This window comes from Anas platyrhynchos, chromosome 3 (genome assembly GCF_047663525.1).
Source record: "Anas platyrhynchos isolate ZD024472 breed Pekin duck chromosome 3, IASCAAS_PekinDuck_T2T, whole genome shotgun sequence".
Classification (NCBI taxonomy): domain Eukaryota; kingdom Metazoa; phylum Chordata; class Aves; order Anseriformes; family Anatidae; genus Anas; species Anas platyrhynchos.
In genome coordinates this window covers 62,525,035-62,552,821 of record NC_092589.1, presented here as the reverse complement: position 1 = coordinate 62,552,821, position 27,787 = coordinate 62,525,035, and the positions used below count along the sequence as shown (strand labels likewise).

The window sequence follows — 27,787 nt, the reverse complement described above, 5'->3', positions numbered from 1 at the left end:
TCAGGGAGGGAAAAGGAACACAGGGCATTCCAGACAGCCTCAGTTTCCCTAAATACATACATCACACCAACCCTTCCTTCCAAATTTGTAAGGGGCCTTAACTTTCCATTCATCAACCCGCCACCTATGTATTTCATTGAGTTATCTTCAATGAAAGCGCTCATGATAAAAGGAGTAAAACATCCCACTGCCAACTTTTCAGTTTCAAGACCGAGCATAAAGCCTGAAAATGCCATAAAGCATAAAAATTAAATGTCTTAAAGCATAAAACTTCCATGCCTGAACTAGAGGTTAATACTAAAACCAAGTTATAAAACCATTAGAAGTTCACAACTTGACAGGCAGAACACGCACAGAACACAATCTACCATTTGAAAACAGTTTTGGGACAATTCATTTTCCTAAAGGCTCCTTGATAACAAGCCACAGACTAAGCAAGTTGGTTTAGTGACAATAATCTGCATCTATGTTTTCTGGGATCCTGTTGGTCTTCCCTTATTTAAGCCATGGATTTCTTTACAATAAGAAACAAAGGATGGTAGTCAGGAGTGTGCTAACAGGAGCGTGCCTTTTCAGAGACAATCTCCTGCCTGAATTTCACAAAGACCTGGGAAAGAAGCAGCTTAAAGACTGCAGAAATTGGTTTAGAAACACCTTCTGCCCATTCCCCCTAAGAAAGGAAAAGTCCATGGACAAGGCATAACATATACGCTGATCTGAGATATAAAGGGCAGAAATCATTTGTGCACAAATTATTTGGATGGTGCGTAAATGTATCCGCCTACCTGCCTCACAGTTATGGCAAGCAACAACTCCTTGCCACTGGAAGCATTCAGAGCACCCAGTGAGTCAGAGCTGGCATCACTGCTACAGATTACTAAGTGGCCAGCTACCAAAAATCATAGGCACAATGCACGGTCTTGATTCCTATCCTTTCAGTGAAACTACCTCATTCCTGATACTTAAAAACAACTTTTGAACAAGTCTGGGCTGCAACAAAAATACTTGTGTTGTAATTGTCTCTGTTATGCAAACATCATGACCAGCTAAACACTCCTTTGAAAGCCTGAAGTCACTCAAATACTCTACATAAGCCAACATGATAGTCAAACAAGCCATGCTCTTTGTTTTTATACCTGTTCACTTGTTGCAGGCAAAGATCCAAACTCTTTGATGTATTTGTCAGTTTCTTTGGCAAGCTGGTTTGTGTACTGCTGCTTTTGTTGCCTAAAACCAAATGCAAAGTTTCATTAGAGGCTGTTGGTTAAATCTGTCTGAATTTCACCAGTTCTCAGAAACAGTGGAACTAACTGTTCACTGAAGTACATGAAGCCATTTTATTCTGCTCTTCACTGCGTGTGACAATAGATCACCACAGATTCCAGGTGAGACAGATGCTGAAGGAATTTTTCTTGGTTTGACAGTACAATTGCTCACTTTCTTCACTGTTTTTTTTTTTTTTTTTTAAAAAAAAAAAAAGGTTTCTTGATTCTTATTCTAATATGTAACAACAAGGTCCCAGTTATTGTGAGCATCTAAACATGAAATATGCTCTCCCATTGTCTATCTGAGGCTGTCAATAATTTGAAAGCACATGAAAGGAAGGGCCAAGTGTTCAGAAAAGTGAAGAAGTGACATACGAAAACTCAAGGAAACTTAGCACACGTTACCTTCATGGATGGACTGGAAAGAATCCTTCAAACATTTGCTAGCCTTTTTAGTTGTGAAATTGTGTCTAGATCCTGCCTGGTTACTGCACAAACTGTGTATGTTGATTCAGTCCCCAGTAGGGTATCCACTGTGGGTTGTACCTGGCTAATGTTATGAACCCTGAACTCAGGCTACCACGAAGCAATTTGGCTGTTCACACAAAATGAATGCAATGCCTTCAGTCCAATACACACTTCCTCCTACTATTCAATGGCCACAGTGCAGCGTTAGCCACACTGAAGACTGCCAACTTTCTCACCCACAGGGTTTGCACAACACATCATTTACTTGCATTTATGATGCTGAGATTAATGTGGTAAAGGAGGTCGATTAAAAAAAAAATCATACTAGTTCATTAGACTGAGCTGAGAAGTAGAGAGCAGCTGACTGGCATATTCATGAAAGCCCACTTTTAGGTGACTGAAGTATAAAGCACAGCATCTGTGCTTCAGTTTTATTTCTTTATTTTTTATTATTATTTTTTTTTTATTCTACAGTATCATTTCTTACTATAACTTTCCTTATTACAAAGACATTCCCCTTTCTCCTCCAGTACTGTATCTCAAAAAAAGCCCACAAAAAATGACGACATCACCTTGCGAAACTGATACAGACAGATTTGAAGAGCCGGCTGGGGAGTGGGGTGGAGGTTTGGGGGAGTGCTTGCTTTTTCAACAGTGATATTGCTTTCTGGTCCTGCTGCTTTTCCTTTGCTGACATACAGAATAAGCTTTGTACATGTTTTGGTACTGCAGGCAGTGTACATGGGTAAGCCACCTGACTAGTGTACAAAGGCTATCCAAAATTAATTTAAAGAAAAAAGAAAAGGCTTCTCAACATTTAAATTTCAAATATTTCTCTATACTCGACTTTCTCAGTGAGATCAAGCACTCTGCCTAACAAAAAAAACCTGATCACCTTCCACGAGATTGGTTACAATGCAATGAAATTAAATGTTTTTATGTGAAGTACTCACAGCTGTTGCCTCAACTCATGTGTGTCTTGTGGTGTCCCGAGCTGATGTAGTATCCTCTGTATTTCAGCAGCTGTTTGTGAAGAGGAAGAGAAATTTTAATGGTGCACATAAATTTCTAACTTATTTTTATGCATTTTTGCTTTAAGGTTCTAAAACAATAAGAGTTGACAGAAACTGATATTCAAGACTTTTTTTTTTAAACCTACTAAAAAGATTCCACTAAGAAGTCCCAGAACAGCTAGTAAATATTTGTGCCAAGTCAAAAACAAAGCCTAGGGTTTCTTACAAAGGAAGGGAATATATTCAACTGTCTAGGTAGAAATAGGCAATTTAAAGGTTAGCAGTTTTAATGCAGTTAGTATAAATCAGGCGTTTTAGTTATATTTTTGCAAATAAGTAGCATAATTCTTTTCTAGTTTAAACATATTTTATGCATGTAATTTTGGAAAGCCAAATTAAAGACTCATAAGACACCACTGTACAAACAAGTAATTCAGAACCAGTGCATCAATGAAGAGGTAGCAACAAAGCATTCACAGGCCTACCACACTTTAAAAAAAAAAAAAGTAAATAAGGTATCCAGGTTGAAATTTTAATTTTGAGATCATTGTTCTCGATATGTACATACATTTTTAGATGTGGGATACAAACCACTTGTGATTTCTAAATGTATTTCATACAATGCATTAGTTTTGAACTACAGAAGGAATGCTACATCTAAGCCATTTTTTCAGGTTACTAAATTTACTCTCACATGAAAAAGCAAGGGGGAAAGTGGGCAGCCACTTCAGGACATTGAGCTTTTATCACACTACAAAATCAAAATTCTCAGTGTGCTCTATCTTGGCTTAACACCCTCATATACTCCAAAAAGAGAGAATACATATACCAAATAACTTATTTTTGCTCATTCACAGTTTGGATCAGACTTGTCTTCCTTGTATTTCTGTGGTGCTTTCCAGGCAGACTGGTACACCACTACCACTGTGCACATCCACGTAATAAAGATACAAACATAATGGGGAAGTTAGTAGTCAAGTTCTATACGAGTTTAAAATCAAGTATTTCAAGACAGAAGCCTTTGGGGGAAATTGAGAGGACACAACTAAAATTTAATCAGAGAAACCGCACTGTAAGATGGGTTTCACACAGTTTTCACTGTTGTCGAACTGAAAACCACCAAAACATAAGTGAAAATTCTTGAATGCTTTCTGCAGTCAAAACCTACCACCAAGAATCAGTTTCGCCCTGGTACCTGCTGGGGCAAGGAAGCTCTGTGCAGCCTCCTGGACCTCAATGCTTCTGCACGAAGCATTGTGCAGAATTAAGCCCAAACAGGCACCAGTGGCCACATGTACTGGTAAACAGCTATTTTGAGTAATTAAGCTTTCTTTTTACGTTAAGTATTTTGACTAAGCTTTCTTTTTCTGTTAAGTATAATGCATCGTTTAAAATTAAAAAAAATGTGACTGTCCGCTTATCTTTTGAATTCAGTGATAAGCTTTAGCATCTATAAGCTTAGAGAGTGGTTTGATTTCAGTTGTATTTGATCAAAGACATTCCCCTCTACGATTCAAGGGCTCAGTCTGGTTGTGTTTACACATGGCGTAAAAACAACCTGCAAGCACTGTCCTAACATCAATTTTTGCAGATAGAAAGAGTAGCGTATTTCACTGCCACCTAGAGGTAGAGTTATTTATCTACAAATGGAAAAGTTAAAATTGTTTTAAAAGAAGGGATCACACCTGAGAAATTCTCTGAAAGAAAGCCTGTATTTAACATATATGCATATCAGCTTAATTAGATATTTACCCTATTTCTGAAAATGAACACAAGTAGATGATTGAGAGGAAATTAAAAGCCAGCACAGCATGGCTGGATACTACACAGTTCTAGGCAGGGGGAAGTTCATCCCGGTTCAGGTCCCGTGATTTAAGAATTCAGCACAAAATTAAAACACGTTTTTACCAAGAATCCTGTAAGCAGCATCAAGAAACATTAAAATAACCAAGTGCTAACAGGCTTTGTAATTTTTCTGGGAAAAATAAAATAAAAGAATGTACGTATCAAGGACTGAACTGACACCAATTTTTCTGGGCTTCCTTTAATTTAGGATTTTCCTCCTTAACCTTTCACAAGGATATTATTTAGAAAGAAAACAAAGAACATTTCTTTTTCAACTTTTCAATCATGGGAACTATACAGCACTTTGAAACATGAAACACTGCTTATACAAGTAAGCCTACAGAAAAAAGGTAAAGTGGTAAAAGTGAACTTTTGCCAAAAGTCTTCAGCAGCAGTCTTGACACTGTCTTTGTAAGAAAGCCAAAAGCTTGTCATGTTTTATGGCCACTAAACAAGTTGGTAGGGAAAGTAGAATATAGAAAGCAAAGCTGACCTGACCTTCCTGCAAAAGTTACAGTCCATACCTGCAGGTTTACAAGGTAAAGAAATCCATCCTTTGTACTCTTTCACATTAATGTAAGAAATAAGTTTTTAAGCCTGCATACACTGTAGTATTTCTTACAGATTTCTTACCGTAGCTAATTCTCACTTTGACATTTCATACATTATAGATATAACTGTAAAACTGCCTAAACCACAGACATTTGTCTGGACTCATGAACTCGTACGAATTTATTGATAAAAAATGAATTTGAAATAGATTAAGACAGTGCCACCTGGATCATAGAGGTGAAGCATCTTGTTCCTTCAGACATACACACAGCAATCTTAAGTGATTTTGATTTTAAGCAAGAACTAGCTTCAGAACTTTCAGGTAAAAGTCAACATCCCTTCCCTTCCTCAGCAGGAAAGCGTGGTAGCCACAGCCTCTCCTCCTGAAAGCTAGAAACACCTCTGCTGTTCTGTTTCGGAAGCAAGTACCGAGATGGCCTTGGCACTGAAGAGGAAAAGTGAAACTGCTGGAAACCTAGCAGTACTTTTTGTAAGTCAGAGGCCCCTAAATTTCCAGCTTCACCCCTGACCACAGTATTCATAATGCCTTCCTTGTTTAACCAGCTTTTTGCCCCTGTGCAGGGAATTCAGGGCGGCAAAGCGCCCAGGTGCTCCTTAGGTGCCTCTCAGTTCATCGGCTCTGACACTCAGGTGTCCCTGAGAGCTGAAAGCACAGGCCTAAACCATAAGGCCATAGGGCCTTATATATACAAATACACTGATAATCATCAGAAACTAAAGATACCAGCACAGTTTTGACTGGCTCCTAGGTGACCTCATCCCTCAAGGTGTTTTTCTTTCCCTACTCCCTGATTGTTCCAGCTTCCCACACCTTGCGGCAATGACCAGGAACTTGTTGTCAAACAGGAGTAAATCCTCCTACCAGAGGTCCTTTCTGCCCTTCTGGGCACTACTATTCCCATGACAGAGCCTGAATGGATCTTGCTGACGACTTGAACCCATTCCAGTGCAAAGCTTGATGCCTTAGCTCGTGCTCCTTGGATATGCAGAAGTAGCTGCTGGACTTTGCTCCGGAGCCGCAGAAGCACACACGCTGTGTGCACACAGACATTTTTTCAGAAGTCGTCAGAGGCAGGCTAAAGACTGTGGCCAGCCCTGCGCTGAAGGTCGACGTAGGTGTTGGCATGTAAGGACGCCCAGTGGTTCTTTCAGAGCTCACACAGCAACCCCAGGGGGAGCAGCACCTTGTCAGCCGGGGTTGGCAGCAAGCCACTGAAACCGGGAAGTCCTGCAGGAAGCAGGCTGCAAAACACCACTTGATCCAAATGCATTTTCTCCAAGCAGCTGCCATCTCACGTGTCAAGGAAGCAATCTTTCCACCTCACATTGAGGTATTAGAAAGTAGCAATACTGTATTAGTAAGAGTTTTCATTCCTCTTCCAGCATTCCTTACCTGTACTTCCTAATACGTAACGATTACCTGTTGAGAGGTATTCGACCACTCTGAGCAGTCACATGCTCAGGAACAGGTCAGCCATGGTTAATGATGAGCCAGAGGAACAATTAAGGTCTAACCTGAATTCCTACAGAGAAAATTACTTAAGAGCCAGCTCGTGTTTACTTTTACTAGGCCAAACAGTGGTTCCATTTATAGGCAGCGGAAGCTCTTCCTCCAGGTGAAGAGACTAAAAAAGGGCACAGAAAAGAATAGGAATGCTGCTTCATTTTCCCTAAGTGAATTGCAGGGGTATTGAGATTTACAGTGGAAATACGTACGTATATTTTTATTTTTATTTTTTGTAAAGGTAGGATTATTTGAGAAGCATGCTCCTGACAGATTTGCAACATATGGTACTTATTCCATAGATGAAACCTATTTCAAATATTGGATCACACACCATACTTGACTAACCGCTGACTTTTAGTTGGCTGGGGAAGAAGAAAGTCTTACCTCCTTTCTCCTTGCCTTCCCTTATTTTTCAGATGGCTCTGCAAAATCTTTTCCATTACTGCAAGTTAACCCACATAACTGATTTTTCTGCTGCTTGAATGTGAAAGTGTTCAAAATCACATAGGAAGTTTCAACTTGAAATAAAAATAAATAAATAAAACAAAGATCAAAATGCAGACAACTTCTTGCTTCTATCAATATAGGAGCAAATGCAACTATCCCCAGCTGACAACTAACCATCACTAGGCAGGCTGTAACACCAGTGTATTCTTGAAGAAGGGGAAGAAAACAAACAAACAAACAAACAAGCAAAAAAACAAATCCTTGAGTAAAATCCTAACATTGTAAAGGCCTTCCTCCACTGAGAGGGGAATGATGAGAGGACAGCAGGTCACACACCTTCTCTGGTAAGGCTGAGAGATGTCCAAGCACTACACTCATCTCTAGCATGAGACAAGGGACACTGAGGATGGTCCTGAGTTCCTAGTGGTCCCTAGATGGTCCCTAGTGCTCCTGAGGATCACTAATCAGTAACTCCAACTACAGGAGAGATGCCTTCCCAACTTACCTATGATCAGCCACCTTCCCATTCAGTTTTATGTTACTCAGTCTAGCATTTAGAAAACTAAACTTTAAAACCCTCAATTGACTGTGAACATCTTCATCTTGTTGCAGCTTCACAGCTGAGAAGTGAGGTGAATCAACACAGCCCACAGAATCCTTAAAAGGAAGCCACAACACAGAAACGTAAAATTGGGGGAAAAAAATTACTTAATAAGTGCTGCTTATTACCACTTCGCAGCCTGAAACTCACTTCTTATTTGGATCATACACCACTGCATTGTGGCCATGGAGCAGCAATTTCCCTAAGTGCTACAGTCTAAGCCTGAACAACCACATTGCCGGATTTAATAAAGCTACTGCCTAATGATTCCACAGGATGTGCAGCGCCCACTGGGCATGCACGGAAAAATCACGAGCAGCAATCACCAGGTATCAGCCTACAAAGAGGACAACAACCAGCCAAGCAGGCAGGGCAGGTACAACGAAATACACACTGCAGAACAGCAACGCCTAGGACCCGTCACAGGAAGAAGGAGCGCTGTTTCAGCCAGCACCTACAGCTGCTCTTGAATGTGAGCTGTAACAGTGAGGGGTCACCCCCCTGCCACTGTCTTTTACTAAAAAAGGGGCAGGTTGGGTTTTAGTCAGTGCAGAGAGTTCATAGATCTAAATTCAGAAGGACTGAAACTATCAGTAGAGATTTAAAGTCACTGATTTTTAGTTATTATTTGGCTTCTGAGCCCAAAGAGAATAAACAGGATCAGCAAAGCACTCCTTCGTACACACAAAAGGGAAAGCCTGCTCCACATCAGGCTCTGGCTCAGCTATGGCTTCATGTGGCAAATAAGCACAGTGTACAACAGCAGCATGCTTACCTTCCAGAAATGCATTGTCAAAGAACTTACACACAACACCAGTTGCTGGGTAACTATGAAGAAGTTACCTACTCGTTTCCAGTTGACCAAGGGAGTCAACAAACAGCACACCCGGTTACAGACTGCGCAGAATCCAATCAATTCCAGAGTCACTTCAGAGCACGTTATTGGAACAGGAGAATTAATTGTAAAAATGACACCGCTACAAATTGTTTAGCTTTTGCTTGGGGGTGACAGACTTCCTCAATTTATTCAAATCCAATTCAATGTGTTTTCCTTCTGTGCTTTGACTGAAACTACTTGACTAAGGACAGATACCGCAAAAACATTCGTGGACTGACCTTTTATAAACCCTGTTGCATATAACAAACAACCTGGCGTAGTTGCAATAAAATCAGCATATTGGAGTTTGCTGCAATGAGAAGTACCTCTTTAGAACTATTAGTGCAGTTCACATTCACTGATGATTTTAAGTAAACCAACACTCCTGTGCCATACACCTTGCTAACCCTACTTTAGCCATGAGTAAGAGTTCAACAGGAATTAAATCAAAGAAAAAAATAACCTAATAAAAACCAACCCACCCGCTCCAAGAGTGCACTTAATTGCAATTATCTAAAAGTCAGCAGTTTAATTTCAAGTTATTTATCTAATTCTGTCTTAACTGAATGTATCACACTGATTATTTTAAAACAGAGTAATACATCAGTGCAGAGGAACAGTACCTGAAGTATTTATGTAATCAAATGAGGGATGGAATGAAGATTGTCCTCAGAGTTCTAAGGACCAAGGACTTGATTGGTACAAAAGAGTGAGAAAACACTAAGTCTTGTACCCTTTCCTCTTAGGTTTTATTAGCTTCTCACATTTCTAAATAGAATCGTGCCCCCAAGTGACCAGAAACATACATGTAAGTAGCAGTGTCTGGAGTTGAGGATCTGCCTTCAGTTCTTTCAGCTGAACTGTAATCATTTCCTGTAGAGTACCAGCATTTCTAATAGTCTTACAAAGAAACCATCAAGTGGGATTGAAGTAATGCCTGTTCTCCTAATGTGGGTGTAGAGCACACTAAATGCACACTGTTTGACTAAACATTGACCATGTGATCAATCATTACAGCTCAGCTGAGGGGAAGTCATTAAACCAAGCTGCAGTCACTTAGTACTCATAGCCTAAATTCTCCCTGGAAACTCCCTGAAACCCCGAAGTCTGAACTTTTCTCTAAAGAATAATTTATGTTTTGTAAGTGATGCGCGATTCTGCAGCATCCAATAGCTGCACCAACACCATAACCCCAACCCACCTAGGCAAAGAAAGCTTGTTCATTAAGAGATCAGGCCATTAACACAGGAAGCTTACTCAGGCATTGGCATGGAAGCTGGAACATGCAACATCACCACCTGGCCAGCACAGGGAAATACCTGTCACTCAGGGGGACAATTACAGTTAACCACGGCCCTGGGTTTATTCACAGCCCTTACAGATGGGCAGCACATTGCACACCAGCTTTATGGGACATTTGATAGAGGGCTCTCTGGATAACCAAACTGCCATGCATTCTCCTCTTTTCTTGCCCACAAGGAGGAACATCCAACAGAATTGAACTGGATGAAGTATTTTAACTACCTTAGAGAGGCTCTGAAAATGGACTGTCAAGAGATAGGAAGAAGCATGAGGAGCCCAGCACCAGAAAGACACTGACCTGCTGGAGCAACAGTTGCTCAGACAAAATTGCAAATGTCTCCACTGATCATAGTGCTGTTTGCAACTGCACAGTGATTTTACAATCCCTATTTAAATCACTTCCAAATTAAAATGGCTTAATTTACAGAGATCTTTCTTCCCCACCTTCCCTAAACTAGTCAGCCACGGCACAGCAAAACAATGCAGGACAAGGCAAATTCTGCCTTTTCTGCACACACTGACACAAATAGTGCTCTGGGGTCTACATGGAAGATCTATTTTTTCCTCTATTCTGCTACCAACATAAATAAATCCCTCTCCCTCTTGTGCAGTCATGCACATAAGGCACAGTTTCATATGCCATTTTCCCCACAGAGCCATAATGTTTTAACAAACAAGACAAAATGTAGAACAACAACAAAAAAACTCTCCAAATCCATAAACAAATCTGTTAGGCATACTACAAATATAAAAGCTACTTTACACCGAACAAAGCCTCTAGGAACAGCACACACAATTCATGCTTAAAGTTTTCAGACATGGTTTGCTTCTAAAAGAACTGTGAGGCTTCATGACTTCACCTCATTACAGAAAGAAACACATTTAGGAAGATCTGAAGTATCTGAATTCCTCCTCCTCCTCTTACCCTCTACATTCGGGTTACGATTTGGATATAGCAGATTCAAGTTCAATTCCTCAGCTTTGGGAAAGACCACAAAAGGAAATGCAAAGGACCAGAACTTAAGTAACCAGCCTTTTCCTGGTTTTACTGAAATCAGTTAAAGAGTGAAATTTCACCCTAGATCCAAGAAGTCTTGCTGATGACAGCACCAACAATAAAAAAGGTATATTTCAACTAATTCCCACAAAGTCCAGTTCTCATTAACTGCAGCTAATTGGAAATTTGTAGCAATACCATTGTTACAGTCTCAGCAAGCTCTACTTGCTTTAAAAATCACACCTGTACAAAACCACACTGTACACATAGACAAAACAGAATTCTGTTTTCTTACAAGCTGTGATTTCAACACCTCAGTGATTTTATTTACCTTTCACTTGGCCATCTGTGTCCTTCTTTAGCTGAAAAATATTCATGTGAATCTGTTGGTGATACAAACATGGTGGAAGAAACAGTTTCTCATGAATGTTTCAGCCTGTAAAAGGCATAGAACAGAACTCTAATATTCCTCAGGGCTTAGTCTATGGTTATGATTTTCTACAGTTACATAAAGCAAAATGGAAAGTCATATGATGCATTTAATTCAGCTCCTATTTTAACAACATCCAGTGAAAATACTGGCCTACAGAATGTTTGGGATGCACCAGAAATTAGACAAACTTGCTGTCACATGAGAGGCATCACATGATAAAAGAATCACAGAAGGCCATTTCTGCCAGTTGAGATCGACCTTTTGGGAACGTGTTTTATGCGAACTGATGATTGTGCTGCCTCAACAAACAGAAAATAAGTAGTCAGCTGAATGCAAAAGTCTTTATGAGAAAGAATTTCTCAAAGCTAGACAGACTCACCCCAGCCATATGTGATTTTGGCTATTGAATGACTATTATTATTATTTTTAAATCATTTTTGGTATGCTGAGCACGTGCTTCTCCAGCAGGGCTGATTTTCAGTGTACAAGAACAAGTCACATACTCTATCGCTAACCTTGTCAGAACCGAGCAAGGGTAGATTATGACATTCTTACCAACTTTACAGCTACTGTTGGGCGAAACCCTACCGCGACCTTTATGAATTTGGGGAGCCGGGAAGGGAGGAGCAGTGAGGGAATATGAGTGCCTCAGCTGCGCTGGTGTGAGTTCTGTAACTGTTTGATTAGCTTCTATACCGGAAATTCCCCTAACTCAAAGACTGGCTGTGCTTTATCAACACCAGGCTTTGTTTTGTGCTCTCTATCAAAATGCAGCATACTGCTGTACTGCCTCAAAAGCAACAGCTCCTAAGCACAGTCTGCAGACGTCAGTGGAGCCACAATAGTTACCTGCGTAGCCTGTGCTATTTTTGGTCTTTGGGCATTGTACAAAATTTTGTAGCTCTGTGCAAAAACAAACAAAAACAACTTAGAAGCAAAGCAAAAGCACAGTAGTCTGCTTCCTCAATGACCCACACATAGGAGAGAGGCTTGAGAAGAATGTGTGTGTGTGTGTGGGAGGGGCGGGGGGGGGAAACAACACCAAACCCACAGCTAGCTACTTCATCTTGCATAGTCCCTGTCACAGATGCACAAATCTCTCCAGCTGAGAAGGGGCACCTACTCCTTCAATCCTATCTTTACTACTCTTACAGCTGTGCAACTGCCCTTGTAAAGTAATGCAAGTCCCAATCTGCTTCTATTTGGAGCTTGTTTTAAAACCAACTGTTTTCCCTCTTTTTGCTACACACAAAAAAATTATTCTGTCAGATTCAAATAACTTTTGACCTTCATCTTCACACTTGCAGGAAGCCTGAAATAAACATATTTTAAAGCTTTTGAATTAGGCTTTTTGTTTTACTTACTTTAATCTCAAGTTTCCATTTGCTGAAAGATCAGATTTTATTTTGTACTGAGAAAAAATTAAAAAAAATCACAAAATAGACTCAATGCTCTCACCTTAATAGGCATATCCCTATTATATCCCTACATCCCTGGCAAAAATCTGTAAGCAGGCAGGACTTGGTTTGCAATAAAGAAATATTTTTTTGCTGGCTCATCTCGCTTCTGTGAATTACTCTCTTCCCTCGTCTATCCAGTTGCAGTAAACGAGCGATCAACACGAAGTATTTGAGAGTGGTACATCCTGAAGGAAGATTTTCCTTACGTTACAGCAGCTGTCATTATGTTACCATGTAGGTGAGAGTGTGACCTATGAAACCAAGTTCTGTTATTACTGCTCCTTCAATAAAACCGATTAAAAAACCTTGATAATAGGTTCACCACTTGCAAACCAGACAGGCTGGAGCTCTCTATACCTCTCTGCCTCTTCTGCCTAAGGCCTGCCACTCTGCACTGAATACCAAAGAGAGCCTTGAAGCCTTTAGTTTTGCAATTCCAACTGCTTTTAACAAACAGCATAGAGAAACGCTCCAGACTAGTTCCCTCAATCTCAGCTCACAGACAGTGCTGATAGGCAAAACATGAGCTTGGATCTTTTCAGGCTGAGGAAAGTAGACTCCACTCCCCAGACGTTGTTATGGGATGTCATAATCACTTGTTTCCACAGAAGTGTTGGAAATGTAAAACAGAGCAAGGATCCGTGCTTTCTAAAGAACAGCTGAATGAATCTTTCCATAAAATCTTCTAGAGGCTGGGACATCCAGCTGCCTTCCTGGCTTAAGTTTCCAAGAGAGTTTATACCTTCAGGGTCCTTAAAAATCACCAATCAATGCACTCTTTCCCAAGGAAACTCAGAGAGCCTATTACAACCAGCATCAACTGTACCAATTTACCAGCAGCTTATTCAAGGCAAAAGCAATCTACAACTCTTAACACACTTTCATCATAAATCAACTGCGTGATTGGATCAACAGATCAATAAAATCTGTTCCTTAAAGTTAAAAGAGTGCTAAGCTAACCCAGCTGTTACCTGATTTAAATGGTCCTCTCCATTAACGCAGAACAGCCCAAACCAAAAACAAACACCTCCAGTATTTCATTACTGGTGTGCTTAACCAGCACAGACCTTTGTTGGTCAGTAACAGTGGGCTAACGAATTAGGAAAGACAGGAGGTAAGGAACACAAGTATCAATATAGCAGCGGTAGCATGCAGATGCATTACGAAGTGCTTGATGTTTAATATATGCTTTTGATCTTTTATATGTGTGGTATATTAAAGCTGGTTAACCAACAACCAGATCAAATGCATTACTTTTGGCAGGGCTAAACAATTCAACCTAGAAGTTGTAAAGTACTACTGTAAAGATTTTAATTCCAACCAATGCTGCTTCCTATAAAACTGTTTTATCATGAAACCTCTGAAGCACGGTACTGCCTAAATCAGGAATATAACTAATATTATTAATAATAATAATAATAGCTAAAAAAGTATTCAAGCCCTTAGATGGCCCAATCTAAACCTGAAAAAAAGTAGATAATTGAGGGGAAATTTAAAAAACAAAACAAAACAAACAAAAAACCGAATGCGTCTGCCACAGGCTGGAAGGTGCCTCTGGAAAATGAAGTTAGAAGCCATGATGCTGTAAAGTGAAAGACAGAATCACAGAATCACAGAATCTCTAGGTTGGAAGAGACCTCAAGATCATCGAGTCCAACCTCTGACCTAACACTAACAGTCCCCACTAAACCATATCCCTAAGTTCTACATCTAAACGTCTTTTGAAGACTTCCAGGGATGGTGACTCAACCACCTCCCTGGGCAGCCAGTTCCAATGTCTAACAACCCTTTCAGTAAAGAAATTCTTCCTAACATCTAACCTAAAACTCCCCTGGCGCAACTTTAGCCCATTCCCCCTCGTCCTGTCACCAGGCACATGGGAGAACAGGCCAACCCCCATCTCGCTAGAGCCTCCTTTAATATACTTATACAGAGTGATAAGGTCACCCCTGAGCCTCCTTTTCTCTAGGCTGAACAAGCCCAGCTCCTTCAGCCGCTCCTCATAGGACTTGCTCTCCAGGCCCCTCACCAGCTTCGTCGCCCTTCTCTGGACCCGCTCAAGCACCTCGATGTCCTTCTTGTAGCGAGGGGCCCAGAACTGAACACAGTACTCGAGGTGCGGCCTCACCAGAGCCGAGTACAGGGGGACGATCACCTCCCTAGCCCTGCTGGTCACAGTGTTTCTGATACAAGCCAGGATGCCGTTGGCCTTCTTGGCCACCTGAGCACACTGCTGGCTCATATTCAGCCGACTGTCCACCATCACTCCCAGGTCCTTCTCTGCCTGGCAGCTCTCCAGCCATTCCTCTCCCAGCCTGTAGCTCTTCTTGGGGTTATTGCGCCCCAGGTGCAGGACCCGGCACTTGGCCTTGTTAAACTTCATACAGTTGACCTCAGCCCATCGGTGCAGCCTATCCAGATCCTCCTGCAGAGCCTTCCTACCCTCAAGCAGATCGACACACGCACCTAGCTTGGTGTCATCTGCAAACTTACTGAGGGTGCACTCAATGCCCTCATCCAGATCATTGATGAAGATGTTAAAGAGGACCGGCCCCAGCACCGAGCCCTGGGGGACGCCACTAGTGACTGGCCTCCAACTGGACTTGGCTCCATTTACCACAACTCTCTGGGCCCGGCTATCCAGCCAGTTTCTAACCCAACGAAGCGTGAGACTACAGAACTGACTGAGAGGATTTCAGGAAACAAAGCACAAGGGCTTACAGAGCCAATTTTTAGTTGAAGGAACAGAACCCGAACGTACAGAAACTTTTCAATAAAGCAAAACTAAAATTTTTCTTTGTAAAAGATTTAATGACTTAAATTAAGATTTAAAGAAATTTCAGCCCAATCTGTGTCACCAAGCTGTGCTACAAGTACCAGCTCCTAAAATTTGTATAGCAAAACAAAGATCAAAGTTTTAATTAAAACTGATACACTTAACTGATCAGACTTCATCTGAAGTTTTAATTCTACACACGCATGAAGTCCTTCAAAACTTTACAACCATGCATGCCAAAACCTAGCTGTTGATGGCTAGCCCCCTTACGACAAACAGTGCTCTTTGCATAATTTGCAAAATCAATTTATATTTACTTTTCATATAAAATAAACCTATCAGAGATATAACTGAAAATGGAGAAACGGGGAAACAACTGAGAACCCTAACTTACCTCTAACTTTAACACTTCAGTTAGGTGGCTAAAACATTAGGTGGGATGAGTCTGAGCAAAGGCATGTTAACGCTTGCATAACCTTACTTGCATATTAGATATGTATTTCCAAGGGCAAGCTGTAAGGCCATGCCTTCAGTCTCTGATAGGCACTTCAAGCTCCAGCAAATATTTGAGGCAATCCTTGTTCAGCAAACACCCCAACCTACAATCTTAAGGTGCCATGTAACTGGCCAGAACAAAACTGGCTTTTTACCAGCAGCTGTCCTTCTAATTATACATTTGTTCTGTGAATACAGAGTGATGCTGCACTTCTCCGGTACACATCACATTCAACCACACATCTGAAGGCCTCCATCTGCGTTGTGGTGTGCCATGAACACGTCAAATGAGCAGGTGAGGTCAAGGAGTGAATTCCCATGAATGAGTCTGAGAAACTAACATAGAACGTGGGGTACCACTATTGAAGTTTCAGATCAACGTGCATAAATTCAACTTACAGCATTGTGTGATCTTCTGGATGTTAGAAGTTATGCGCTGGGCTAGCTGATTAGGATCCACAAAGCCGGCACTGTACGACATGGCTGAGAAGATTTACTGTCAAGATCATCCACGATGGGAATGGGTCTCCACCTGTTAAGCACACCTAAAATCGCACACAGAAAAGAGAGTTACATTTTGGTCATTCACTTACAAAGGTCTTCATCAGCATAAAAAAAAAATACAGAGGAAAAGATTAAAGAAAACTCCATATACTAATGTTTACCCTCCTCTGCAGAGTACTTCAAAACAGAATTTAACAAAACTTTTCTTAAGTAAGTGCGAAATATGAATGTGACACGTGACATCCTTTTAAAACTTCCCACAGTAAGATAACTGTTAAGTTTATTAATATTCACAGCTTAAGATCTGCAATTACTCTACAGCTGCTACATCACAGAAGCTACTTCTGTTGTCAAACTTCTAACATTTTCCCTGGTGTAAGCAAAGAAAAACTATGCGTTTTCATTTGTTGCCATTACAGAAAAAGTTGAACTTTTATTCTGTGAGTGCCAAATCCTCTGAGGAATTATGCCCCAAACCAACTGCATGGTTATTTCCATACCATATATTACTTATCCCACCAAAACAACACAGCATGTTAAATTGCTGTGAAAAACAATGGCATTTTCTTGTAAGGAATGGGAGTGAATGAGGCATCCTGTGTCCTCCTACCACCAATGACTACCAATTTCAGTTTTGGCTGTAATCAGTTTCACTTGAATTCTGTGAATTGCTATTTTATACCTTTCAGCTGCTGTGTTTCTCAGGATGAACTCATTTTTTTGCAGTCTGGGTACACAAATGCATTTGTAGGGGTGTCTTTTGCACCAAGGACTATCATATCTTATTTTAAAAGGCCAAAAATCAGTAACGCAAATATACTTACAAATACATTTGCCCTAAAAGGATACACATGCAATTACGCAGCATGTAACTAACTGCAAACATCCCAGTCTACTTTCCTTCATCACAGCCCCAGTTCCAGCCCAAGTTCAATGATGCTCTAAATCCAAATTAGCGAAGGATACATGTGCAAATTGAGACTGGCATTCATCCACTCTGCAGTGAGGACACAGACTAATCAAACGTATGTACATCCAACGCAAACCCACAATTTCAGACAGGTCACGCTTCGTTTATTTCACCCTTTCCAATCCCCTGCAGATCACATTCACTAGTTTAACATTTTAACCTCGACAGTTCCCTGCATTTCCCACTGTTTGACCCAGACCTTCTATGCAAAGTGCTCTTCTCCTGGGCTACCAGCTTCTCATTAAAAGGCACTGCTAAAACAGAGTGAGAAAGCCAACTGACTTGTCAAGTGTGATACCGGCTGTATGGTCTGCAAACTCAAGCCACTCGAGTCCTTACGAACTTTTCAAAGAAAAAGTAACACAAAACAACAGAACACAACAAGCTAATTTACAACTCTTGATGCCAAATATAACTTTTTTCACCTTTGGAAATGCCATATATTGATACAGTGCAGCAAAACCCCAGTTGTTTTACAACAGGCCTGTTCTCACATGACTCTCTGGGAGAGCAGCTGTGGGTGAAAGAAAACCAAACCTTCCTGTGCTCACCATTTCTGGCAGAGTTGCCAAGAGATTGCACTGGTCAGCCCCACAAAACATCCCGTGCCAGAACTGCATCATGGATACAACTAGAGGCTTGGCTCACACGTGCTGCCCTGCAGGGCACGCTACCTGTGCTAGATGAATGAGCTGCTGCTACCGCGCAGACAAACCCTCCACGTCCTTGAGAAGGCTGCTGCGCCAGGGTCCCAATTCCTGTCTGGAGGCTTCAGGCCCTGAAGTATCCCCTAGTAATAAACAATCTGCCTGCAGATGAAGAGACAGCAAGAGTATTTGCATTCTTCTACGTACTTGCTGTACAGTCACCCACAAGTCACTCTGCAGTGTATTTCCTATCTTAGTGTGTACTGCATGCAGATGCAAGTTATTTTGGGTCACAGGCTAAAGCTTGAAGTCAGACAGCCTAAATCCCACTTGTCTGGACCAAAGTTAGCATAACAACCCTTGATCTCTTTGGAAACTCCAGGCAATATTGCATTGAATCTGTATTTTAAGCCCAAACCCTTTTAAAATTTATAGCAAGTGAGTGGCTCCACAGCTTAGTACATTGTATTTCCCACTGAAATTATAGAATTTCTTTACTTAGTCAATCATAGACATAAAATCCAAATAAGACACCTAAAAGATGTTGGTTCAAAAAAAGAGAAATTCTCTAAATGGTTGACACTGCTTTTTCTTCTTTGGAAGTTACAACTGTTCCTAAACATGTTAGCAGCATGCTGACTGGAACGCCAGTACTGGCTGAAAATACTTTTTAGTTAAATATTATATTTAATGTTAAAAGTTAAACATTAAAATGCAGTTGCTGAGCAGAAGAGCCAGCAAGAGACCAATCATCTTGTGCAAAAACATTGCAGAACTGAAACAGTCCTTTAGGGCTGTTTTTTCTCCCCTCACATACGTATTCACCAGGCAGCTGCATGTAACTTTGTTTTTTTCAGCCATTCAAGCGTTGACAAAAGGAAAGTGCTTGACTTTTTTTTGTCCTGAAAATTTCTACAGCTGCATTTAGGTATCTTTAAAGAAGCTGCATTGCCCTTTACTGTGGTGCTCCGTCAAGTGTACAGATTATACAACACACAAGGCTTGGAGCTTTTCAACTTTCTGGCTACACAGCTGGGCAGCCAAACATAACACATAATGAGAGGATGTTCGGATGATAATACTGTGAAGTCCACAGGATACAGGTTAGCGCGTGTAGTCCTCTCTAATGAAGAAACAGCACCCTATCTAGAATAGGTGAGAGGAGTAAAATTACAACTGTAATTAGATTACGCTCTATAGTACTGAGTCTGTGACCCACTTGTAACTGGCAGCTGAACATCTCCACTGCTATTTCTATGGTTCTCATTTTAACAACGCACAAAACGATAACAGTTGACCCAATTGATTTGTATTTTCTAAATGGAACTTGGTATTTAAAAAGCTGTCTGCTTTGAGACAACATGGAACAGCTTTGGCTTTTGACATAAAAGTGCAGGTAGTGTGACAATGTTTCTAACAAAGCAACTGTATATCTAAAATGCTAATATTCTTTCAGTTTCTCAAGTTGCTTCTTTAGGAAGTCCACTGGGTCATTTGAAAAAGTTACAGTACAAAGAAAAAGGAAGGGCATTGGGTCCGTCAAGGAAAAATACTTATTTTAACCAAGATTTATAGTCATGTTGTAGGATAGCAGTGTGAATTCGCAGCTGTCTCAACTCATACAAACTTTTCCACCCGCAGTGGTATTCCAGAGCACAGGAATAAGACAAGTTGGTGGTAGGGTAAGCTCCTGGTCTCTGACAAGTCTGGGTAAAGACTGGAAAGAGGGGTTCAGTGGTCAGCCATCAGCTTTCATCACTTCCCAGCCACAGAACAGGCCAAAGGCACGGAAAAAATTCTATTTACTTTTATTTAAAACAAAAAACAGCCCCCACCCCCCTCAACAAAAACACACCCACAAATGGGAAGTGTGAGCTTCTTCCTCATTCTAGTTACAGCAACTCGGGCATCCGTACTGACCGACCCCCACCTCCACTCACACACCCCTCACTTGTTAGCCCCGAGTTACTCACACCCCTCCGAAACACCGACAGCTGACCCTGGGGAAGTCAAGGGGAGTCCTGCCAGTGGCAAGGGTCAGGATTTCAACCACCGGGGAAAATAACAAGCTAGAAGGAAGTACCAAGCACTTCCTTTTAGACAAGGGCAACAGGAGCCTTCATCAGGGTTCTGCATTTCCATAGAAATTATCCCTTTTCGGTTCCACAATGTTTAACTACTCCACCATGAAGCATTTTGGTATTACTGCTTGCATGACTTTTTAAATGAGAACTAATAAGATGGTGCAGATCAGGGAAGTACACTTTGCATTCAAACTGGAACACAGCTACACTTGTGGCGGTCTTCAGTTCCTCTAAAAGTTTCAGCCTGGTGCGAGCCTTTGATTGTACCTTTTATCTTCTGCTTGCCATCTTTGTTTCTGGTTGTGATCATGCTTAGAGGCAATGAGGCTTGTCAAACCTCTGAAAAAAAGTCCAAAGAATTGAGTCTGATGGTACAAGTGAAAAAGAAAAAAAAAAAAAAGAACACTTACTGCTTGAAACAATACCTTGCTGTACATACATGAAATTTAAAGTACTCAAAGGACCAGTAAATATTTTTCCTAATTTCTACATTAACGAGTTCCTACTTATCACAGTCATTCCTACTATCCCAACCCACTAATGCACCTTACTATCGACTTGCTTTCTATAAAAGTGTTTATCAGGCACAGAAAAAATCCATTTTTCCCGTAGCTATTTCCAGTAAGATCACTGCTGATTGCAGAGACTTCTTTCTGCTGACCAGACAAAGAAGTGGGATCTCCACAACCAAGCAGCTCCCTGGCACCATCCTTGAAAGCTTCCTCAGGACAAAATGATGTGATTTGATGAGCAGAGGATGCCCTGGAGCTCAGCAGCCATCACCCAACTCCACTACAGGCTCTGGTCAGCTAGAGTTAATAAGCATCTTATACAAAACGGATTCGCTTTGCATTTTCTCCTTCAGATATTCTAACAGTTTTCCTTCTCCTACAAAAGTTACCAATACACAACATCAAGATAAGGAACATTTAAGCAGTGGTTTTACTATTGAAGCAATACTTTAGGATCAGGACCTAGAAATGTTTACACAGATCTTTAACTTTCAGTATGCAAAAACTACATTTTGCATTCAATTAACATGTTTGAAAATTTAAATATGAATTAGGATTTTGTGCCTTTAAATATCTCAAGACAAGTCATGTGGATTTCTTAGATGTGCTTTTGTTTTTTAAACAAGGTCACAGAAACAAAGGTTTTCCTAAACAATTCCTAAATGTGACTTCCTTTGTAAACTACTCTCTGCCCAAAAGGGGAAAAAAAATAGTTACATCTTTCAAATAGGGTGAAAACACCAGTCTGGACCAAACAGTCACAATGTTACCTATAGAAGACTTGTATCACAGTAACAGCACCAGTTAGTAAGATTTCCGCACTAGGGCATAGCTCAGCGCACCTCACCTCAGCAGATTTTACCAGCCTAATACTGAGATGAGACAGGATGCATCCACAGTGACTGGCTTCTCTGTAAGGCAGCCCAAAACACATCACGCTCTTTAGAGAGCATCTTTGCTGACCTTGGCAGTAACTCTGCAGTAAAATTAAATTTATAAAACCAACAACCATAAAGCTCTTGTACAAGGGACAGACTGTATACTGTAAGGTATACTGTCACTACTAGCTGTCACTACTTTCTCCAGGGTGAATGAGTGAGGTAAGTTCATTGTGTCTGGATGCATCTTCTCCCCCCCATGCTTGGACTAAAATACTCGGCGAAACAGACCACGTTTTCCACTTTGTGTTCTACAGCTCCTGATGTGCTGGAATCCTGGTCCACAGAGGCACTCTGGGGGCTTCTGTAACACAAAACTATGGAGCATAACGAACGTGCAAACAGAACAGCACCAAGGTTAATTCCTCTCTGCCTGCTTAAAATAAATAAATAAACTTTCCAGATTGTCTTTTATCATCTGGTTTCAGGTAGAAGTAAGCTTAAATCCAAAGAGGGTACAAAAAAGCAAGCAAAGTTCAATTAAAACTTGCTTCGCTCTAATGCGGCAGCACTCACAGAGAAGATGTCAGAAGGTACCTTCCTATCCCAGCCTGCCCAACTCCCTCGGCCTTGCCTCACTAGTCATGCTGAAACACATCAACAACAAACTTACACCACCACTACATGTATTTTTATTTTTTTTTTTAAGATAAAAGATAATTATTAGACTGTGTAAGTGGTCAGCGCTATGGTCATTTCCCTAGAAATAATTCTCTTCCAACAAAGACGTAAGAATTACATTTACAGAATAAGCGTTAAAACTCTCTGGTGTAAAATAAAATTAGAGAGGCCTGGAATACTATTGAGCCTCTTGGACCATACACGGCTAAAAAAAGAATGTGCTTATCATTGTCCGATTCATCCAGATCAATATTTATAACGAACTAAGTAGAGGAAGAGCATACAGGCATACATAGGAGCCTAATAACACTTCAGTTCTCAGGGAAATGCCTCAGCAGAGGGAACTGCGTTTATAGGAGCCAAGAGGAGGCCGAACACCAGGGACTGGATCACACCGGTGGGACCAGGAGGGATGAGAAGAGACCCGAGAGCTGTCACAAGGCAGTGACCTGCTCGTGCTGGAGACAGACACGCAACAAACACCTCACGGGGAGCCACAGAGGGACCAGGACCAGCACCAGCACCGCAGATCAGGGGGCTGCACGCCCTCAGCCCCATCGCTGTGGGCCACACGCTCACATCAGCCCCATGGCACTCGAAGCCATGGCAGGCCTCCCCACGGCCTACCGGGATGCTGAGGACGAAATATAGCTCCCAGTCTTTTTTTTTTTTTTTAGTTTCTCAGCACTGCCAGCCACCAAGCAGCAGCATTACTCGGCATTTTCCCGCACGGCCAGCAGAGATGCCTCTCGCCACCTTTCCAGGCACACGTACAAGCAGGACAGGGCGACTCTCCCTTTGCCTTCCTTCGCCAGCACCCACCCCAAACCCGACTCCCAGGGGCTGCCCTGCCCGCCCCACCTGCCCACCGCGGGCAGGACACCAGGGCGGGCACGGAGCCCCCCCCGATGCCGCCCCCCTACCCCGGGCAGGAGGCAGCGCAAACCCCCCGCTCCCCCCGCAGCTCCAAGCGGCTCAGCGCTGCCAACGCCAGCCCCGAGGCCTGACCGCCAGGCCGTGGCTCCCCGCTTCCAGCCTCCCTCCCTCCCTCCCCGCCGCTGCCCCCCCCCTCCCGGGGAAGGGGGCACGGAGGCGGCCCCGCTCCCGCTCCCGCTGCCCTTACCCGGCCCCGGCGAGCCTGGTCCCAGCGGGCACGGCTGGGGCTGGGGCGGCGGCGGGAGGAGGGGAGGGGAGGGGAGGGCAGGGGAGGGAGGACGGGGCCGGGCTGCCCTGCACCGCCCCGTGCTGCCGCTGGGCGGGGGCCCGGCATGACGGCGGCGGCGTGGGGAGGAGCGGCCGCGGGGCTGGGCAGGGCCCGGCCGAGGAGGAGGAGGAGGAGGAGGAGGAGGAGGAAGGAGGAGGAAGAGGAAGGAGAAGGGGACGAAGAGGAAGGCTGCGGGCAGGGGGCGCTGCCGTGTGGCCGCCTCAGCCCGGGTGGAGGGCGCGGCGAGGGGCGGTGGGGGCAGCCCGCTTGTCGCCCGTCACACAATGTCTGTAAAGACCAAGGTTGCCAGTTTTTAACATCAAAAATGAATAAAATATATGTATCTGACTGATTGTAGGCTCGTAGAGAGTGTTTTGATCTAACCGGGTGGGGAGGGATGTCCAGCAGGCCCGCCTCATGGTTCTTGCACCTCACACAGTCTCGGGCGTGTAAAGGACGCTCCACAGGGAAAATGCACCTGTGCACCTCGCCAGCTTCCCCATAACGCACAGTCCGGCATGAGTGGAAAAGAAGGGGGATGTGAGAATATAAGGTCAGGAAAAGAGGCATCAGGAGTTCTGGAGAAAGTGTGCGCAGGGAAACAAGCGCGCACTGTCATTAGGCTAGTTTCCTGCATGACCTTCAGTCGTGATCACCACATCTGTATGGATGTATGGAAGTGGGTTGGGCACTTAGATGTAAGATGAAGGTGAGCGGGAAATAAAAATATGTTTAAAGATGCCTAAAAAAGCTGAAGCAATGGGAGGCAGAGCCAGAAGCTGGGTTGTGGGGCTGACCCAGTTACCTGAGAACAAGTGACAGATGAGCCTGTAGGCCTGCACGGCAGCTAGGAATGCTACTGGATCCTGCTCCGCTTTTCAAAGGGAAAATTACAGGATCAGATGTTCCCCAGAGCCCCACAGGCTGGGCCACTTAATCTGTGAGATGCTCTCACACATTAAATGCTGCAGAGCAAACCACACAGTACTGGTGTCAGGGAATGCCGTCTCCTCTACAACACCCAGCCTGGCCTGAGGAGGTTGGAAAGTGCCCTCCTCCTCCTCCCCTGAAGCTGCACCACAGGCACGGGAGTTTACTTCTGCTACACCACAGATCTCAGTCATTGCTGATATTTAGAAATAACTTGAGCAGTAAAAACCTTAATAACATAGTGACCAGGTAACACTAATAAAGTCCAATAAAATACAAACACAATGCAGTGAAGTAAAAAGTCTGAAAAAGTACCCTTTACATAGGTGTTTTTTAATGTTTCTCAAAGCATACTCAAATGAAAGACAATGTCAACGCCAACACTAGTAAGTCTACATATATTTAAGTTAATTGATGCTTGGAAATGTCCAAAAACATTGTGACGTGCCTGTCTTCTCATTTGATGCAGGACTATATGTAACTTCATTCTACTTATAATATGCCATTTTGATTAGCAGTGATTTTAGTGCTGCATTGGAAAATTTACCCCCACATTGCTGAAACACTGGAGATTATCCAGGATTATCCCACTAGATGGTGCACTAATGAGAGTGTAATGCACTTCCCTTCTGAATTAAGGCCTTGCCTTTATTATTATCTCCAAGTTGCAGTCATAAAAACTCTATTGACCAAGCCAGGCCACTCCTGCTTTGTGAAGCCTCAGCTGGGTTCACTGTCAGTTTTCCGCAGAAAACAATACATCTTTTACTATCTCATTTCAAATATGTACTTCCAACATTAATAATAAAATAGTAATAATAAATGGAGCAGAGTGCCTTTATCAGTAACAATGCTTTATCTGCAGATCACCATTTTGGTACCTCTTTCTGTAGTTTGGAGGTAATACACAGCCATAGATCAATGTTCATTCTCTATGGAAATGCTTTCCTAGAGACACTGGGTGTTTTATGGACAAAATGTTGGTTCTTACAGGGTCTTAGCTCACCTAGTATCCACCCTTTATTGTTTAATAACTAAAAATGTTTGTGATGTTATTTGTTATTCTTTAATGTAACCAGTTGCTACAAAGATATTACAGGTTGGGAGGGATGTTGGATTATAAAACAACCTTTCCATAACAACATTGTCCTTACTCTGAAAATATTTAAATGGCCTCTATAATAGAATCATACAAAATAAGATACAGTTAAGAGACCAGCCAGAAGGTCCTATTTATTGATTGAGTACTGGTATAGATTGGGCCCTTAAAACAACACTGGGAAAATGTGATCTGTTTTATTGATTTACCCTTTTAGCTAAAATGGCAGTATATTCAGTTTTTGCATAATTTCTTTTGCTAGCAAATATGAGTGTTTTCACTGGTGCGTAACATATGGGCACGAACTGTGAAGAAGCCATCGCCAAGTGTTATATTCAGTGCTGCAAGGAAAGAGTGCTGCTACACAATTTTATCTATGAACTCATGCCATTGGTGTAGTTCCCACAGCTCCCACCTCTGTGTTAGCTGGGTATTGAGTTCAGAACCACATGTTCACCTACTTACAGAACACATTTCCTACTTCTTTTGGAGCGTGATCAATTGATTATATGAAATTGGGAAAGGCCTGGAGAAAGAAGGGAAAAATGTTGAGACCATGGCAGGAACAGACACAGCGTGGAGGGTATTCTGAATATTCAGCAGATACCATGGAGGATGCTCTGGATATTCACTGACTGTGAAGATCAAAGTATATGCCATTTTTTATTCCTGTTTTTGCATGTAAAACTGAACTAATGGGGTGTCATTTCAAAAATATGCTATTCGTATTTATCATGGTATATGATATTTGAAAGTGTTTTAATTTAGACCAAGACCAATGTAGTGTGATTTGGAAATGACACCCCTTCCTCCTCACCCAGTGTCTGAGTCCACGGTCTGCTCCACCTTCCTGCCTCCATCCTGGCGTCCTCTTGCTCCTACAAGGTGTTGTCCCTGGGTGGAGGATGAGGGAGCATGGGGTGGCACAGGCATCAGAGCTGCTTGTGACACAGGGACTTAGCAGCTCTTCATGCCTGCATGACACATGACAACGCAACAGGGAGGAAACCCAACCCTGTCTTTGTATTTCTAATGAGTGTCCTCTCTCTCAGGTGTGAGTGGTGTGTATGTGGTGCATAATTTACCTTACGGGCAAATCTCATTCTCTGCTATCACATTTCATTCATGTGCCTCTGACGTTAGATATAGAGAGCCATACTACCCGTATTTGCTACCTACAGCAAATTGTCTAGCAGGCCTTCTCAGACAGTTGTTGTTAATGCATTCCGTCAGCATAAAGAATTCCTGTTATTGTTGTTGTCTACATTTGCTGATTTAATTACGCTATCAGCTTCAAATCCTGAAATGAGATTAGGTTCCTGTTACACCAGATGCTGTTCCAAATTTTGGCAGATGACTGTTTCCAGCCTGAGCAAGCTTGTGGGCTAATTACGTCGCAGAACAGCCTATAAATTTGCTTAAAAAACTCAATTGACCATTTGCATGTTAATTAGACTGGTACTTACTCTCAACAGCAACAGCAATTAACATATAGTACATATTTTAAATAACCAGAGAAAAAAATCTGTTCCCAGCACATTGATAATGCTTCCAAAAAGAAAAAAAAAGAAAGAAAAAAAAAAAGGTTTAAGAAAAGGTTTACTAGCAACTTATTTTTAAATCTTTCTTTGCCTTGCTGTTAAATTCTCAAAGGTCACAATATGTTTGTATCTGTGCTAGTGAAATGAGCTGACATTATTATTGCAAAGCCTAGTCTTTAATTAAGAGGGGTTCCTGGAAATAAACAGTCTTTCTCTTCAGCCAGATTGTTTCAAAATGATAAAGAGTTATACAAGGCATAAAATTAAATGATAATATCTTGTTTGGATAAAGAAACACAAATCCACAAAAGAAAAGATATTAAAAAATAAAATCTATGGACTTTGAGGTTAGCAACTGACTCTGATACAATCTGATAGGTTTTCATTTTGAAAATGAGGTCATTGTTGAGCAACCAATCTCCATCATTTTACAGCTCATCATCATTGTCATTTTACAGTTTATAATTGCCTTCATTGCTTTTCAAAACCACGGAGAAAAACAAATACACAGAGGGATCGTGATAAAACTGGGCTATGTAAACATCAAAGGCAAGGGGTAAGAGGTGTGGTTATAAAAATGTCACTGCTTTAAAATGCGGTGACCGAAGAAGAGGACAGTGATCATGGCCCCTTCCAGATCTGCCTCACCTGTTTGCCTGGCCACTGTAGTTACCAATA

General features: G+C 42.0%; 1 protein-coding gene across 2 annotated transcripts in view; it reads right to left on the bottom strand.

Moving 5' to 3' along the window:
* The window catches only part of STX7 (syntaxin 7), a 32,011-nt gene extending 8,402 nt beyond the window's left edge, over positions 1 to 23,609 (bottom strand). The window contains exons 1-4 of one of the 2 annotated variants that reach the window (XM_027454507.3): positions 23,459 to 23,609; positions 16,459 to 16,604; positions 2,687 to 2,756; positions 1,137 to 1,227 (exon numbers count right to left, since the gene is read on the bottom strand). In XM_027454507.3, the coding sequence (XP_027310308.1) occupies positions 1,137 to 1,227; positions 2,687 to 2,756; positions 16,459 to 16,540 (243 nt within the window). In that variant the 5' untranslated portion in view covers positions 16,541 to 16,604; positions 23,459 to 23,609. Of the gene's footprint in view, positions 1 to 1,136; positions 1,228 to 2,686; positions 2,757 to 9,402; positions 9,482 to 16,458; positions 16,605 to 23,458 lie in introns of those variants that run through there. The other variant, XM_072035996.1, reaches the window with a different exon arrangement.
* Positions 23,610 to 27,787: the final 4,178 nt, after the last annotated feature.